Source organism: Scyliorhinus torazame, chromosome 19 (assembly GCF_047496885.1).
Source record: "Scyliorhinus torazame isolate Kashiwa2021f chromosome 19, sScyTor2.1, whole genome shotgun sequence".
NCBI classification, from domain to species: domain Eukaryota; kingdom Metazoa; phylum Chordata; class Chondrichthyes; order Carcharhiniformes; family Scyliorhinidae; genus Scyliorhinus; species Scyliorhinus torazame.
Window position 1 is genome coordinate 74,149,950 of NC_092725.1, and position 13,358 is coordinate 74,163,307.

The 13,358-nt window shown below is 49.3% G+C and overlaps 1 protein-coding gene across 1 annotated transcript in view; it reads left to right on the forward strand.

Annotated features, from left to right (window-relative positions):
- The first annotated feature begins 503 nt into the window (after positions 1-503).
- Positions 504-13,358, forward strand: part of LOC140396224 (uroplakin-3a-like) — a 42,127-nt gene continuing 29,272 nt past the window's right edge. The window contains exons 1-2 of the mRNA XM_072484544.1: positions 504-710; positions 852-995. Of these exons, the coding sequence (XP_072340645.1) occupies positions 656-710; positions 852-995 (199 nt within the window). The 5' untranslated portion in view covers positions 504-655. The remainder of the gene's footprint in view (positions 711-851; positions 996-13,358) is intronic.

The window sequence follows — 13,358 nt, forward strand, 5'->3', positions numbered from 1 at the left end:
AACACAATGAAGTTCAGGACTTGTGAGAAGCTCTGGTCAAGGCCTCCCATATTTATTGGAGTTAGTTTGGGACTCTATAAATTGCAAATACACTGAAATCATTTCATATCAATGTAACTGTGTAACTGTACTTGGAGCTGGAAAGAAAGGTGTGGAAATAGTACATTTCACTACGTCAGTGAAGCACATTGTACCCCGAGTATTTGTTCACATCACAGTGTTGTAATGCAGAAATTAGGACTTTACTTGTGAAATGTTTTAATTTTATTTAATAAGGAAATAAAGGGTTTCAGTTGATTTGTGATCTATCTTCTCCTTGTGGCTCTGGTCTCAGCAAACTTGAATGCTTAAAGCTATGACCGTGATCTCATTGAGAATCTTGTAAATCCTCCAATTGGTTTAAATGAAATGACTTTTCCGCTTGTGAGTTCCAATTCTGCCAGTGCATTTGAAAGACTTTACTGCCGCACGAGGAAGCTCGACAGTAAATGGGTTTCAGGTGGAATGCTTTGGGATTGGGAAAGTGAGCTGGTTAGACTGGTTGGATGGGTTCAGTGAGCAGCTCGTTCATCCCACACGGTCTGACCTGCTGCTCCTCAGTCACTTCCACTCGCTCACTCCTTGCAGTCCGTTTGTCGGTACCTTTCCCGCTAAAATGAAGATCGTTATATTTGTATTCGGGGTTTGGATCCTCCCAGCTCTCTGCGATGGTAAATTAGCTTGTTGCGTGAAAGAACCGTTGGATCTCTCTTCTGTGAAACCATTCCACGTTGATCGAGTTTGTTTTTGTTTTTAATAGCATTTCTTCCTCAAAAAGATGATTTACACTTAATCTCTCCCCTTTTTTCTAGTTCTGAGCTTCAAGCCAGAAGTTTCCTTGAGCAGCGGAATCCAAGCTCTCCGAACTGCCACCACCGTCACTTTAAGCAAGCCCATTTGTGTCTTTAGCAGTGGTACTGTTGTCGATGTGTTCGGGGTGCAAGCTACCGTGAATTGTAAGTGTTGGCTCTGTTTTGTTTGGGGGTAGAGAGAGGAGGGGAGGGGAGGGGGGGGGGGGGGAGGGGGGTTGATGCAGGAGTACTCGTCTTCTCTAAGGGAGCACCCAATTCTCAATTTTTTTTCTCCCAAATAAACCCCTTGGACGAATAATTCAGTGATTTATAGACGTTTGTAACACAGAAGGAGGCCATTCGGCCCGTCATGTCTGCAGGTCAAGATCTGTACCGATCCCATTTTCATTGGCTTGGCCCAGCCACTCTTTCAGGTAGTGAGTTCCAGACTCCCACTACGCTCTGGGTGAAAGGTTTTCTCCTCCACCCCCATCTTAGCCTCAACCTCCAATCTATGTTCCTGGTGATTGACCCCTCTACCAATGGAAAAACTGTCTTCAGTCCTGATGCACTATCAATTACCACCAAGACGAGAGTTGAGGAATAATCGAGGCTTTATTGAGCAAAGATGTGGTGCCTCCTGCAGCTGGAACCAGAATGGCTGCACCACCGGCGAGCGCGCACATTTATACCCTGCTGATTGGGCAGAGCCAGCAGGCAGGGATTTACCCATGTACCTCTTCTATATGGGCAGTGCCGTAATACATGTAATACAACTAGTGGTGACTATTACGTTCACCTCCTGTTTTTAAAAAAAAAAAAAAGAGTCCGGTGGGGGTGGTGGAAAACATTACAAGTTATAAGTCTGTCGAGGGCCTTGACCACCCTCTGCGATCGCCTCAGTCCTGGTGGTGATATGAGCGCTGACTTGGTCACCTGCGACTCCGCGAGCGTGTTGTCCTCGGCTTCATCACCCCTGACTGGAACCAGTGGGAGGGCGGATCCTGCTGGAGTGGGGGCTGCGGTGAGATTCGCTGGAGGGAGGGTGAGTGGCGCAGGGGTGACTAAGGCAATGGGGGGGGGGGGGGTCCAGCGGGTGCCAGGTCCTGGAGGGAGACACTGTCCTGGTGCCTGTCGGGGTGTGCCACGTAGGCGTACTGCGGGTTTGCATGTAGGAGGTGGACTTTTTCGACCAAGGGGTCCGACTTATGGGTTCGCACATGCTTTCGAAGGAGGACGGGTCCAGGAACTGTCAGCCATGTTGGGAGCGGGACCCCGGAGGTGGACTTCCTGGGGTAGGCAAACACATGTTTGTGAGGGGTCTCGTAGGTCGCGGTGCAGAGGAGCGATCGGATGGAGTGGAGCGCGTCAGGGAGGACCTCCTGCCAGCGGGAGACCGGGAGATTTTTAGACCACAGGGCCAGCAGGACGGCCTTCCAGACCGTCCCGTTCTCTCTCTCCACCTGCCCATTTCCCCGGGGTTTGTCGCTGGTCGTCCTGTTCGAGGCAATGTCTTTGCTGAGCTGGAACTGATGCAGCTCATGACTCATGAAAGAGGATCTCCGATCACTGTGGATATAGGTGGGGAAACCGAACAGTGAAGATGCTGTGGAGGGCTTTAATTACTGTGGCAGAAGTCATATCGGGGCATGGGATGGCGAAAGGGAACCGGGAATACTCATCAATCACGTTCAGAAAATAAGTCTTGTGGTGGGGAGGGGCCCTTTGAAATCCATGCTGAGGCATTCAAAGGGGCCGGAGGCCTTCACCAGGTGCGCTCGATCTGGCCGGTAGAAGTGCGGCTTGCACTCTGTGCAGACTTGGCAGTCTCTGGTGACTGCCCTTGAGCTTCCCCGGGCGATACAAAATCTCATAATTATAGGTGGAGAGCTTGATCCTCCACCGCAAGATCTTGTCGTTTTTGATCTTGCCCCGCTGCGAATTGTTAGACATGAAGGCAACCGACCATTGGTCAGTGAGGAGAGTGAATCTTCTGCCGCCCAGTTAATGCCTCCAATGCCGCACAGCTTCTGCAATGGCTTGGGCCTCCTTTTCGACAGGAGTGCTGAATTTCAGAGGCATGGAGGGTACGGGAAAAGAAGGCCATGGGCCTGCCTGGATGAGGGTGGCGGCCAAGAGCTACGTCCGATGCATCGCTCTCCACCTGGAAGGGGAGGGACTCGTCGACTGCGTGCATCGTGGCCTTGGCGATGTCTGCCTTGATACGGTTGAAGGCCTTGCGGGCCTCAGCCGTCAGGGGAAAAACTGTGGACTGAATGAGTGGGTGGGCCTTGTCTGCGTAATTAGGGACCCACTGGGCATAGTAGGAGGAAAACCCGAGGCATTGTTTCAGGGCCTTGGGGGAGTGGGAGTTCCATGAGGGGGCGCATGCGGTTGGGGTTGGGCCCTAGGACTCCATTTTCCACGACAGAGCCAAGGATGGCTAAGTGGTTGGTGCGGGACACGCATTTCTCCTGATTGTATGTGAGGTTAAGGAGTTTGGCGGTCTGGAGGAATTTTTGGAGGTTTATGTCGTGGTCCTGCTGATCGTGGCTGCAGGTGGTGGTTATCTCGGAGCGGGAAGGTGGTCCCCAGTCCGTACCGGTCAACCATTAGGTCCATCTCTCGCTGGAAGACCGAGACCCCATTAGTGACGCCATAGTGAACCCTAAGGAAGTGATAGAGGTGGCCATCTGCTTCAAACGCAGTGTATTGGCGGCCCTCCGGGCGGATGGGGAGCTAGTGGTAGGTGAACTTCAGGTCTACTGTGGAAAAGACTCGATACTGTGCAATCTGATTGACCATGTCCAGATATGCATGGGAGGGGGTACGCGTGGAGCTGCGTGTACCAATTGATGGTCTGACTGTAGTCCATGACCATCCTGTGCTTCTCCCCAGTTTTTGCTACTACCACTTTAACCTCCAGGGGCTGTTGCTGGCCTCAATGACCCCTTCCCGCAGAAGCCGTTGGACCTCCGACCTGATGAAGGTCTTGTCCTGGGCACTGTACCGTCTGCTCCTAGTGGCTATGGGTTTGCAATCCGGGGTGAGGTTCGCAAACCGGGAAGGGGGATCGACCTTGAGGGGCGTGAAGCCGCTGAGGGTGGGGGTAGAGGTCTGCCGAATTTTAAGGTTAGGCTTTGGAGATGGCACTGAAAATCCAGGCCGAGTAACAGGGCAGCACAGAGGGGGGTGGGGGGAACGTAGAGCCGGAAGTTGCTGAACTCTACGCCTTGGACGGTGAGGGTCACGATGCAGTACTCCCGGATTTCCACAGAATGGGATCCGGAGGCCAGGGAGATTTTTTGGGTGACCGGGTGTACCGAGAGGGAGCAGCGCCTTACCGTAGTGGGGTGGATGAAGCTCTCTGTGCTCCCGGAGTCAAAGAGGCAGGTCGTCTCGTGCCCATCGATCTTCACCGTCGTCATCGCGGTTGCGGGGCTGGGACTGATCCAGGGTGATAGAGGCGAGCTGCGGCAGATGCTGGAGGTCCCGGGCTGGTCAGCGGTGGTGGAGATGATGGCAGGCGATGCACGGCCAGACGAGCAGCGTTGCTGAGGTGCCGTCCAAAATGGCGCTGAAGATGGCGGTGCCCACAGGGTGCACATGGTGGGTGGCATCAAAGAGGGCGGTGCCAATGGATCGCCTGTGGCTTGCGAAGGGGAAAATGGTGGCGCCCCTGGGTCGCACGTGGGGGGTGTAGGAACGCCGGGCCAGGGAACAGCGGCGACCGACCCGGCCTGGCAAACAGAAACAAGTGGTCCCTTCTTCCCACAGCCGTTGCAGGTCACGCTCCGCGCCGGGCAGTGCTGCCTGGGGTGTTTGTTTTGCCTGCAAAAATAGCACTTTGGGGGGTGGGGGCTGGCTGCTGCGTGGCGCAGGCTTGCGGTGAGCTGGAGTCGGCAGCTGGTGAGGCCCACGAGGGTGCCGCGCGGTCGGGGGCATAGGACTGGACGTTACGGCAGGCCACTTCTAACGAATTAGCGAGCTGCCTAGTTCCCACAAGATCAAGCTTACCCCCTTCCAGTAGCCGCTGGTGGACATGCGCAGACTTCATGCCCGTGACGTAAGCGTCTCTAATTAAAAGTTCGGTGTGCTGGACTGCCGAAACTGCCTGGCAGTCGCAGCTCCTACCTAGGATGTGCAGGGCCTGCATAAAGTGTCCATAGACTCCCCGGGGAGTTGCTGTCTCGTGTCCAGAAGGTGCCTGGTGTATACTTGGTTGACTGGTCGAACGTCATGTCCTTTCAGGAGCTCCATCGCTTCGGAGTAAGTGGGTGCATCCCGGATGAGAGGAAATATGTCAGGGCTCACCTGTGAATAGAGGACTTGGAGCTTCTGCGAGTCCGAGGGTTCCTCAGCGGCTGTTCGGAGGTAGCTTTCGAAGCAGGCCAGCCAGTGGTCAAAGGCAGACGTAGCATTGGCTGCTTGAGGGCTCAGTTGCAGGCGATCAGGGTTGATGCGGCAATCCATAGTGCAGCAAGATTTTTTAAACTATCAATTACCCCAAAGACGAGAGTAGTGGAATAAACCAGGCTTTATTGAGTAAGGTGTGGTGCCTCCTGTAGCGGGAACCAGAATAGCTGCACCACCGGCGAGCGCACACATTTTATACGCTGCCTACTGGGCGGAGCCAGCAGGCAGGGATTTACCCATGTACCTCTACTATACGGGCAGTGCCGTAATACATGTTATTTACTACTAGTGGTGACTACCACAATGCTCCTCAATTTTGCACAAGTCTTTTAGGTCTCCTCGCCACCTTTGCTGCTCCAAGGACAACAGCCCCAGCCTATCCAATCATTCCTCATAGCCCTGACCCTCCAGCCCAGGCAGCATCCTGGTAAATCTCCTCTACACCCTCTCCAGTGCAATCACATCCTTCCTATACAATCACATCCTTCCTATAATGTGGTGACCAGAACTGCACAGAGTACTCCAGTTGTTGCCTAACCAGTGTTTTATTCAGCTACTGCATGCCCTCCCTATGCCTTGACTAATAAAGGGATCTGTGGGTATGCAATCTTAAGGCCCCTCTGATCCTCAGTACTTTCCAAGGTCCTACCATTTATAGTGTAACCTACTGCCTTATTACCACCACTTCCTCCCCCAATACCTTGCTTCTCTCTTGTCCAGGTTGAATTTCACTTGCAACTACTCTGTCCACCTGACCAATCCATTGACGCACTCCTGCGGTCTATGGCTATCTCCTCACTATTTACCACCCTACCAATTTTCATGTCATCCACTAACTTCCTGATGCCCCCTACATTTTAAATCCAAATCATTAACATACACTACAAATAGCAAGGGTCCCAGCACCAAGCCTGGTGGAATCTTACTGGAAACAAACTTCCAATCGCAGAATCATCCCTCTAATTCCTATCTCAGCAGATTTGGATCCAATGTACCATTTTGCTTTGGTTCCCATGGGCACTTACTTGGCCAGTCTGCCGTGAGGGACCTTATCAAAGTGATATTTGGAAAGTAGTGTAATACTGCAGTGATAAATATGCAGAAATCGTGAAGTAACCATTTGATTAGCCCTGAGCTACTCTCGCAAATTGGTAACTCCTAGTTGAATAAGATTGAAGCTTCGATTGAGTAAACGTAAAACCTTTGGCCTCAACTTGTTGGCTTACTAAGCATCTGACTAGAAAATACTCTTAAATTGTCTACTTGAATTAAATATAATTTACCATTATGGTTTGTTTGGGCTTTTTTAAATTTCCAATGATACGCAAGCACAATTCTGTGGGTGCTGGAAATACTCAGGTCAGGCAGCATCTGTAGAGGAAGTAGGATGCTGACCTTTGTTTCATTTTGTTAGTATTCTAGGCCCCTGAGATGTTGTTGGTCCTCATTCCATAATGTTGAAGTTGCACTGTGTGCCCACATTTGTGTTAAACTATCCGATAGAGGATGGTCCCTGGATGGATCTTTGAATCATCACCCGCAGAAGGTGGTCATTCAGCCCATTTGAGTCTCTTTTTGAAGTTGGTCCCATATCCCCTTTCAGATCTTGAAAGGTTTCTGTTGAATCTGCAGCACAGCACTAATGGGCAATGCATTCCAAATCCTGATCACTTGTTTATCTGGAGCAGTGGGTTGGCAAATAGAATTTGCCTCTATTGAGGCAGAGTACGAAATGTTCTAACTCTAACACCAGCTGCGATCTGTTCACTGAACGTGGACTGGAAATTAGAAGTGTTCATCTAGAATTTGGTGGTTGTGACTGCTTGCAGAGAATAAAATTCCACTTTAACAACAGTAGCTTGTGTTTTTCTTCCCCCTCAAATGTTTTCCTGAAATGGCCTCCTTTTAATCTCATTGTTCATTCCACTCATACTTCATTAAAAAAATAGTTGGTGTTGATTCAAAGCTACCAATTTTGGATGGATATCAAGAAATTATCTTTTTGTCTGTTTGAATCAGTGTGTTACTTTGTGTCCTTTTTTTGTTTTAATTTGAAAGCTTAATCTCCTGACACTCTGGTCTTTGCCTCGCTCCCTGTGGCCAGAGCTAGGTATGGTACTTGTTGCTCCTACTGTCACCTTGTTTCAGTGAACTTATACACCAGTCTTGCTCTTTTGTTTCTTTCCCCTCGATCCGTATTTGAATTTGGGAATCATCTTGCTACTTAATGCTTATGGAGTGTCTCTCACTTACTGCTGAGGCTTTTCTTTTCTGATTCTGACTAATAGACTACTCCATTTATAATTATTGTTATATTATACCTGTCATGTGAGAGTACCTTTAAGAAATGTACCTTTGCAGAGAATGGGTGGAGCTGGCTGTCTGTCAGCTATTTACTTTTGTTTTAGGCTATTTGTTGCAGTGTGTTTTAGTTTCGTTTTCAGTGTTGGAGCTGAAGCCAGACCAAGCAGGTGTACTGCTGTTCTCTCTGCCATCAAAAGACTATCTCTTGATCATTTGGTGAATTCAGAATTCGAAATGTTCTCGGATACAATTATAAATGTAAACCTAATGTGCTTCTGTTAAAAGGTGTTTCTTTTGTCTTTTGGGTGTTTGGGAAGTTTTATGAAGCATTACTTAGTGTTGTAGTCTTTGGGGTTGTATTTGAATTAATGGTTGCTAAGATGTTCACTATGTTTTAAAAAGGTTAACTTGAGTTCATAGAATAAACATTGTTTTGCTTTAAAAAATACTTTTCCATTTCTGCTGTACCTGTAGAGTGGGCCGTGTGCTCCTTTCCACAATCTATTAAAAGTTGTGGGTCAGGTGAACTCCATGATACACTTTGCGGTTCTCTAAACCCTGGCCCATAACAATACCAGAAGTCTAATTTATTGTGAGGTCAACTCAAATGCTATAGTGCATGGACGTCTTCCATTTTTGGCTGCAAACCACTCTTAATGCCTGAAGATCCATTCTGACCCCCAAAATAGCTTTCTACATAACAAGGAATCTAGGTTAAAAGAGCAAACACCTTGCCCTCATCATTTGTTGTCACTGATTCTCCTGCTGTCAATTGTCCTTCATTGAAACACAGCAGTTGTTCCGAAAATGTTCCTGTTGGTACATTTGGTCACTCCTGTATGGTCTGAGGTGATTTGTTGTATAAACTTGCTGGGTGTTGTGGTAGAAAATTGTCACAAATAAGTGTGCTGATATAAGTCAATGCAATGTGAATTCTCAGTTCTCCAAATAAAAAAACAAGCGCGCAGCAGTGTTCGTCCAGTAAGAAGCCAATGTCATTAAAGACCTCCAAAGGATCATCCTCGGACCCAGCGGTGTTATCTCCAGGCGGCGCAGGTATGTGGTGGTGTCCCATCTGCACGGACCTCTGCTCGAACGGAATTTCACATTGGCCCCGGCCCTGAACTCTCCCCTCCCTCCCCCACTGTTGCTCATTTTCGATCCCAACAACGTCACCAATACTGTTGCTAATATTAATATTAATGATGTTGGTGAACCACATGTCTTCCCTTGCATCGATCAAATGACCACACAACCAGTTAGTTAGTTCAAATGGTTTCTTTACATACACGAGTTACCTCTACATGCAAACACAATATCTACTATGAATTAAACTACACCTATCAGCTACAATAACCTATACTTAACTTCAGGGCGACCGGCACTGTGCAAATGGATAAGGCCTTTGTCTGGATTTCACTCGGCTGGTTCAAAGAAAGTGGCTCTGTCTCTGCTGGGCTCATCCGTCTGGTAGCGATCGTTGGTCTTCAACTTGGCTGGCTGTTCCTGCTACAGTTGGCTGGCACAGGCTGGATCCAAAAGAGACAGAACACATGGCTGTGCTCTTTTATCCCTCTGGGAATTCGCGTTCTTTGGGGCGGTCCTGAACCTTTGGGCCCCAGTAGTTCGACAGGGCTCTGATCACCGTCTTCGATTTCAGCCAATAAAGGGGCAGGTGCCTTGGTGGCTGGGTGGGTCCTTAGCAGTCATATTGTCCTGGGAAAATGGGCCATTAAATCACAAACAAGCGGGGGTTTCGATCGGGCTTGGTTACCTGCGTTTCAAATATACATGGGCTCTGTAACTGTCTTAAGTCCTGGGTTGGCCATAATTCCCATGGTCCTTTGCAGGTGGTCATCTTAGATGGCTACATCCTCGGTTGCCGGTGCCCCACAATCCTAGCCGCCTGGCAGAAATGCCGTCTGTGCCTTTTTGCACTGCGCGGAGGGGTTTCCTGTACAGCCTACTGCTTCACACCTTCCACCTTTTTTGCCCTCGCCTGCTATCCGGACACACCTTGGCGTGCTTCATTGCCATCTGGTGGCGGCGGTCCCCACTGGAGGCCCGTCCTATGGAGGTGTCCTCCCCCTCAATCATGGGGACCTGGGATGGATGGTGATGTACCCAACAGTACTTTGCAACCGTCGTGGGATTCCAGGGAATTTGCCATTTTTGTGGATTGTGGATTGAAAGTCCATGCCCCATGTCTATGTTGAATGTCCTCGGCTGCACTCACTTTTTGGTTTGACAATGTTGTTGAGGTTTTGCTTGCACTTCAACCCCACACTCCTGAGCTACGGGCACGAGTGGCGGGGAAGCTGGCCAACCTTCCCGTGAACCTGGGCCTGGCGGAAGTCGCCATTAACCGGTCCAGGCAGTGGGTAATCAAGGGGGTTGTCCGGGTCGGGCTGCCTACCCCTTTTTGTGGCTTTATTCGTGGCTGGGTGCCCGGGAGAGGGAGCATGCGGTGTCCATGGTGGGTACTGCAGGGATTGCTTTATCGACCCCTTTTTTCACATTATGATTTAATGTTGCTAAGTTTCCATTCTTCTTTGTTGTTTTGGGCAGTGCCCTGACCAGGAGCGGCCCCTTTTAATTTATCCCTCAGTTAATTTCTGTTCCATTTAGTATTAAATCCATTGGTAAATTTAACTGGCCAAGCATTTAGAGCAGTCATTTTGTCATGGCAATTTTAGAACATTTTGTAAACCTGGCCACTGAGAATAAAGACATGGAAACATGGTGCAACGGTCTGGTTTTGCTCCTGTAAATCTTTGCTTCATTCAACTTTATTCAAAGTTCTTGCCATTGTAAAAACTGTAATGAATCATCCCCCCCCCCCCCCCCACTCTCCAAGAACCCCCCCTACATAACTTTATACCCATCCCATGTACTTTTTTTTTCCAAGTTTATCATAATTGCAGCGCACTAGTTTGTCGAATTACAGCTTGGATGTTTTATGGTGTCTTTCATAACATACTACATATATGAAGGTTTCATATTCCTTCATATAATGCGTGCAGCAATAGACCTTTTTGAACTTCCTGATTGTCTATTTACAAGTTTGAATTGATGGAATGTTGTAATAACTTTGGCTCACCAGCTAGGTATAAAACAGCGAACATTTATTTACAACATGCAATCTTACAGCTTTGTGGCTGCCAGTCCGTGTCCAGAATAGATCTGAGGCAAAAGCCTACACGTGCTAGAGTCAAACATCCACCCTGGTCCCTAAAAACCAATCATCCCAAAACGGGACCAGACACCACAAATGTACTGTTAGATAATTACTGGTGTTCTCTCATGCAGCATTACTAACAGAATTCAAATGGTATATCTCATTGGTGCCAGTGACCTAGATTAAAAAAAATATATATATATTTTTATTCTCCTTTTTCACATTTTCTCCCGAATTTACACCCACCAACAACAAACAATAACCAGCATCAGATATGTCAATCCCCATAACAGTAACAACGCTCCCATCCTCCCACCAACCCCAAACATCAGCCCGCATGTTTACATAAACAAATGACAAAGGAATCTGGGATTACCCATAGTCACCCTTGATATACACAGCACCCCCCCCCCCCCCCCCAAACTAATGTTCGATGTTATCCAGTTCTTGAAAGTGCATAATAAATAGTGCCCATGACTTGTAGAACCCCTCCGAGCTTCCCTTCAGTTCGAACTTAACCTTCTCAAGGGTCAAGTATTCCAACAGGTACCCCCGCCACGCCAGGATGCCCTACGGAATGGCAGCCCCCCCACCCCCGGCCGTGACCCCACAAAATACCCACTTGTCCAGGTTCAGCTTTTACCCCGAGAGAGACCCAAATACCCGCAGTAGCTCCAATATTCTTCCTATCGGCGCACTCGGGTTCTGACACATACAGCAGCAAGCCGTCGGCATACAAGGACACCCTATGCTCTTTCCCCCCCGCACTATTCCTTTCCATGCTCCCAAACTTCTTAATGCAGGCACAGAGTGTCTTATCTCCATGTTCATAAACTGCACCCCTTGCTCGTCTCAGTTGGCGCACCGCATTCCTGGTGGACAGTCGGTCGAAGCTCGCCTGTAGTTCCTTCCTCTTTTCCAGGAAGCTGGGTCCCCATCTTCTGCATAACTCCTATCTACCTCCAACATAGAACATAGAACGATACATTGCAGTACAGGCCCTTCGGCCCACTATGTTGCACCGACATGGGAAGTCAAAAAACAAAAGCCATCTAACCTACACTATGCCATTATCATCCATATGCTTATCCAATAAACTTTTAAATGCCCTCAATGTTGGCGAGTTCACTACTGTTGCAGGTAGGGCATTCACGGCCTCACCACTCTTTGCGTGAAGAACCTACCTCTGACCTCTGTCCTATATCTATTACCCCTCAGTTTATTACCCTCCGCCGCTCCATCCTCTCCTCTTTGTCCACCCTGGCCTTAAACAAAATTACCTCACCCCTCAACACCGCCTTTTAGAGCCTCCCAGACGACCGCCTTCGACACCGTCGCCCGTACAATTGAAACCTACATATTCTTTAATTACCTCTTCAATTTCCTCACAGAACACTTGGTTCCCCAAAAGCCCGACATCCAGTTTCCACCCCAGTCTCTGCGCTATCCCCTTCTCCAGCACCATATCCACCCAATGTGGAGCGTGATCTGACACTGCAATTGCAGAGTATTCCAACCCCTTGACTCCAGCCAGCAAAGCTTTTCCCACCACAGTCGATCCGCGAGTATACCTTATGGACCGCTGAGAAAAATGAGTACTCCCGTTCCCTTGGGTGCAGGAACCTCCAAGGGTCCACCCCTCCCATTTCTACCATGAGCCCAGCCAGCGTGGCCGTGATCTGTCCAACCTTGGCTCCTGCACCAAGTTCCAGTTTCTCTTCCCCAATCCAACAATCAGCTCATGTTGGGCCAGTCGGGAATGGCCCCCAAACAACTTCCTCGCGAATCCCACATTGTCACAATTGGGACCGTATACACTTAACAGCGCCACTACCCCCCCCCCCCCCCCCCCCCCCCACGTGACTATCCTTACCAGGGGTCTCTCACCACCCCCCCCCCCCCATCTTTCTTATCCACCATCACCATACCACCGGGCCCTGCCCCATAAGGCTGACCCGCCCCTGTCCATTGTTAACATCGAACCCCCTTTTCCTCCCCCCCCCCCCCCCCCCCCCCCACTCTCCAAGAACCCCCCCTACATTTCCCCCTGCAACAACATCCCCCAACATCCATCCCTTTCACCTCCTTCTCGCTCGCCTCGTAGGCCCTTTTGAGGCCTGCTATCCAGGCTCCAACGTCCGCAGCACTCCTCTGACCTCACCCCGTTCACTAGCTGAATTTAGTTAGCTAGCGTGGGTGGCTCTCCCCGCCAAGACATATCGCCCCCTTCCACCCAGTCCCAGAGAAAGAAACAATAAAACAAACCCAACAATCCAAACCCCTACAATTCACTAACATAACATTTAACCGTCGCAACACAGAACGCCAATCAACCCACCATTAACTTGAACTCTGTAACAATGCAAAGAGAAGTAAATTGCAATACAAATCGGTAAAAAGAAAGTTGTAACATTTATACATTTTCCAGCTGCTCAAACACAATCCACAGTCTCTCTTCCGGTTCCGCTCTTCACGTCTGTCCCAAGCCTCCGCTGCCTCCTCTGTCTCAAAATAAAAGTCTTTGGTGTTATACTGGTGTCAACTTCGCTGGGTACACCATACCAAATCGCACCCCCTTCTTGTACAATGCCACCTTCACTTGCCCAAACGCTGCTTGTCTTTTTGCCAAC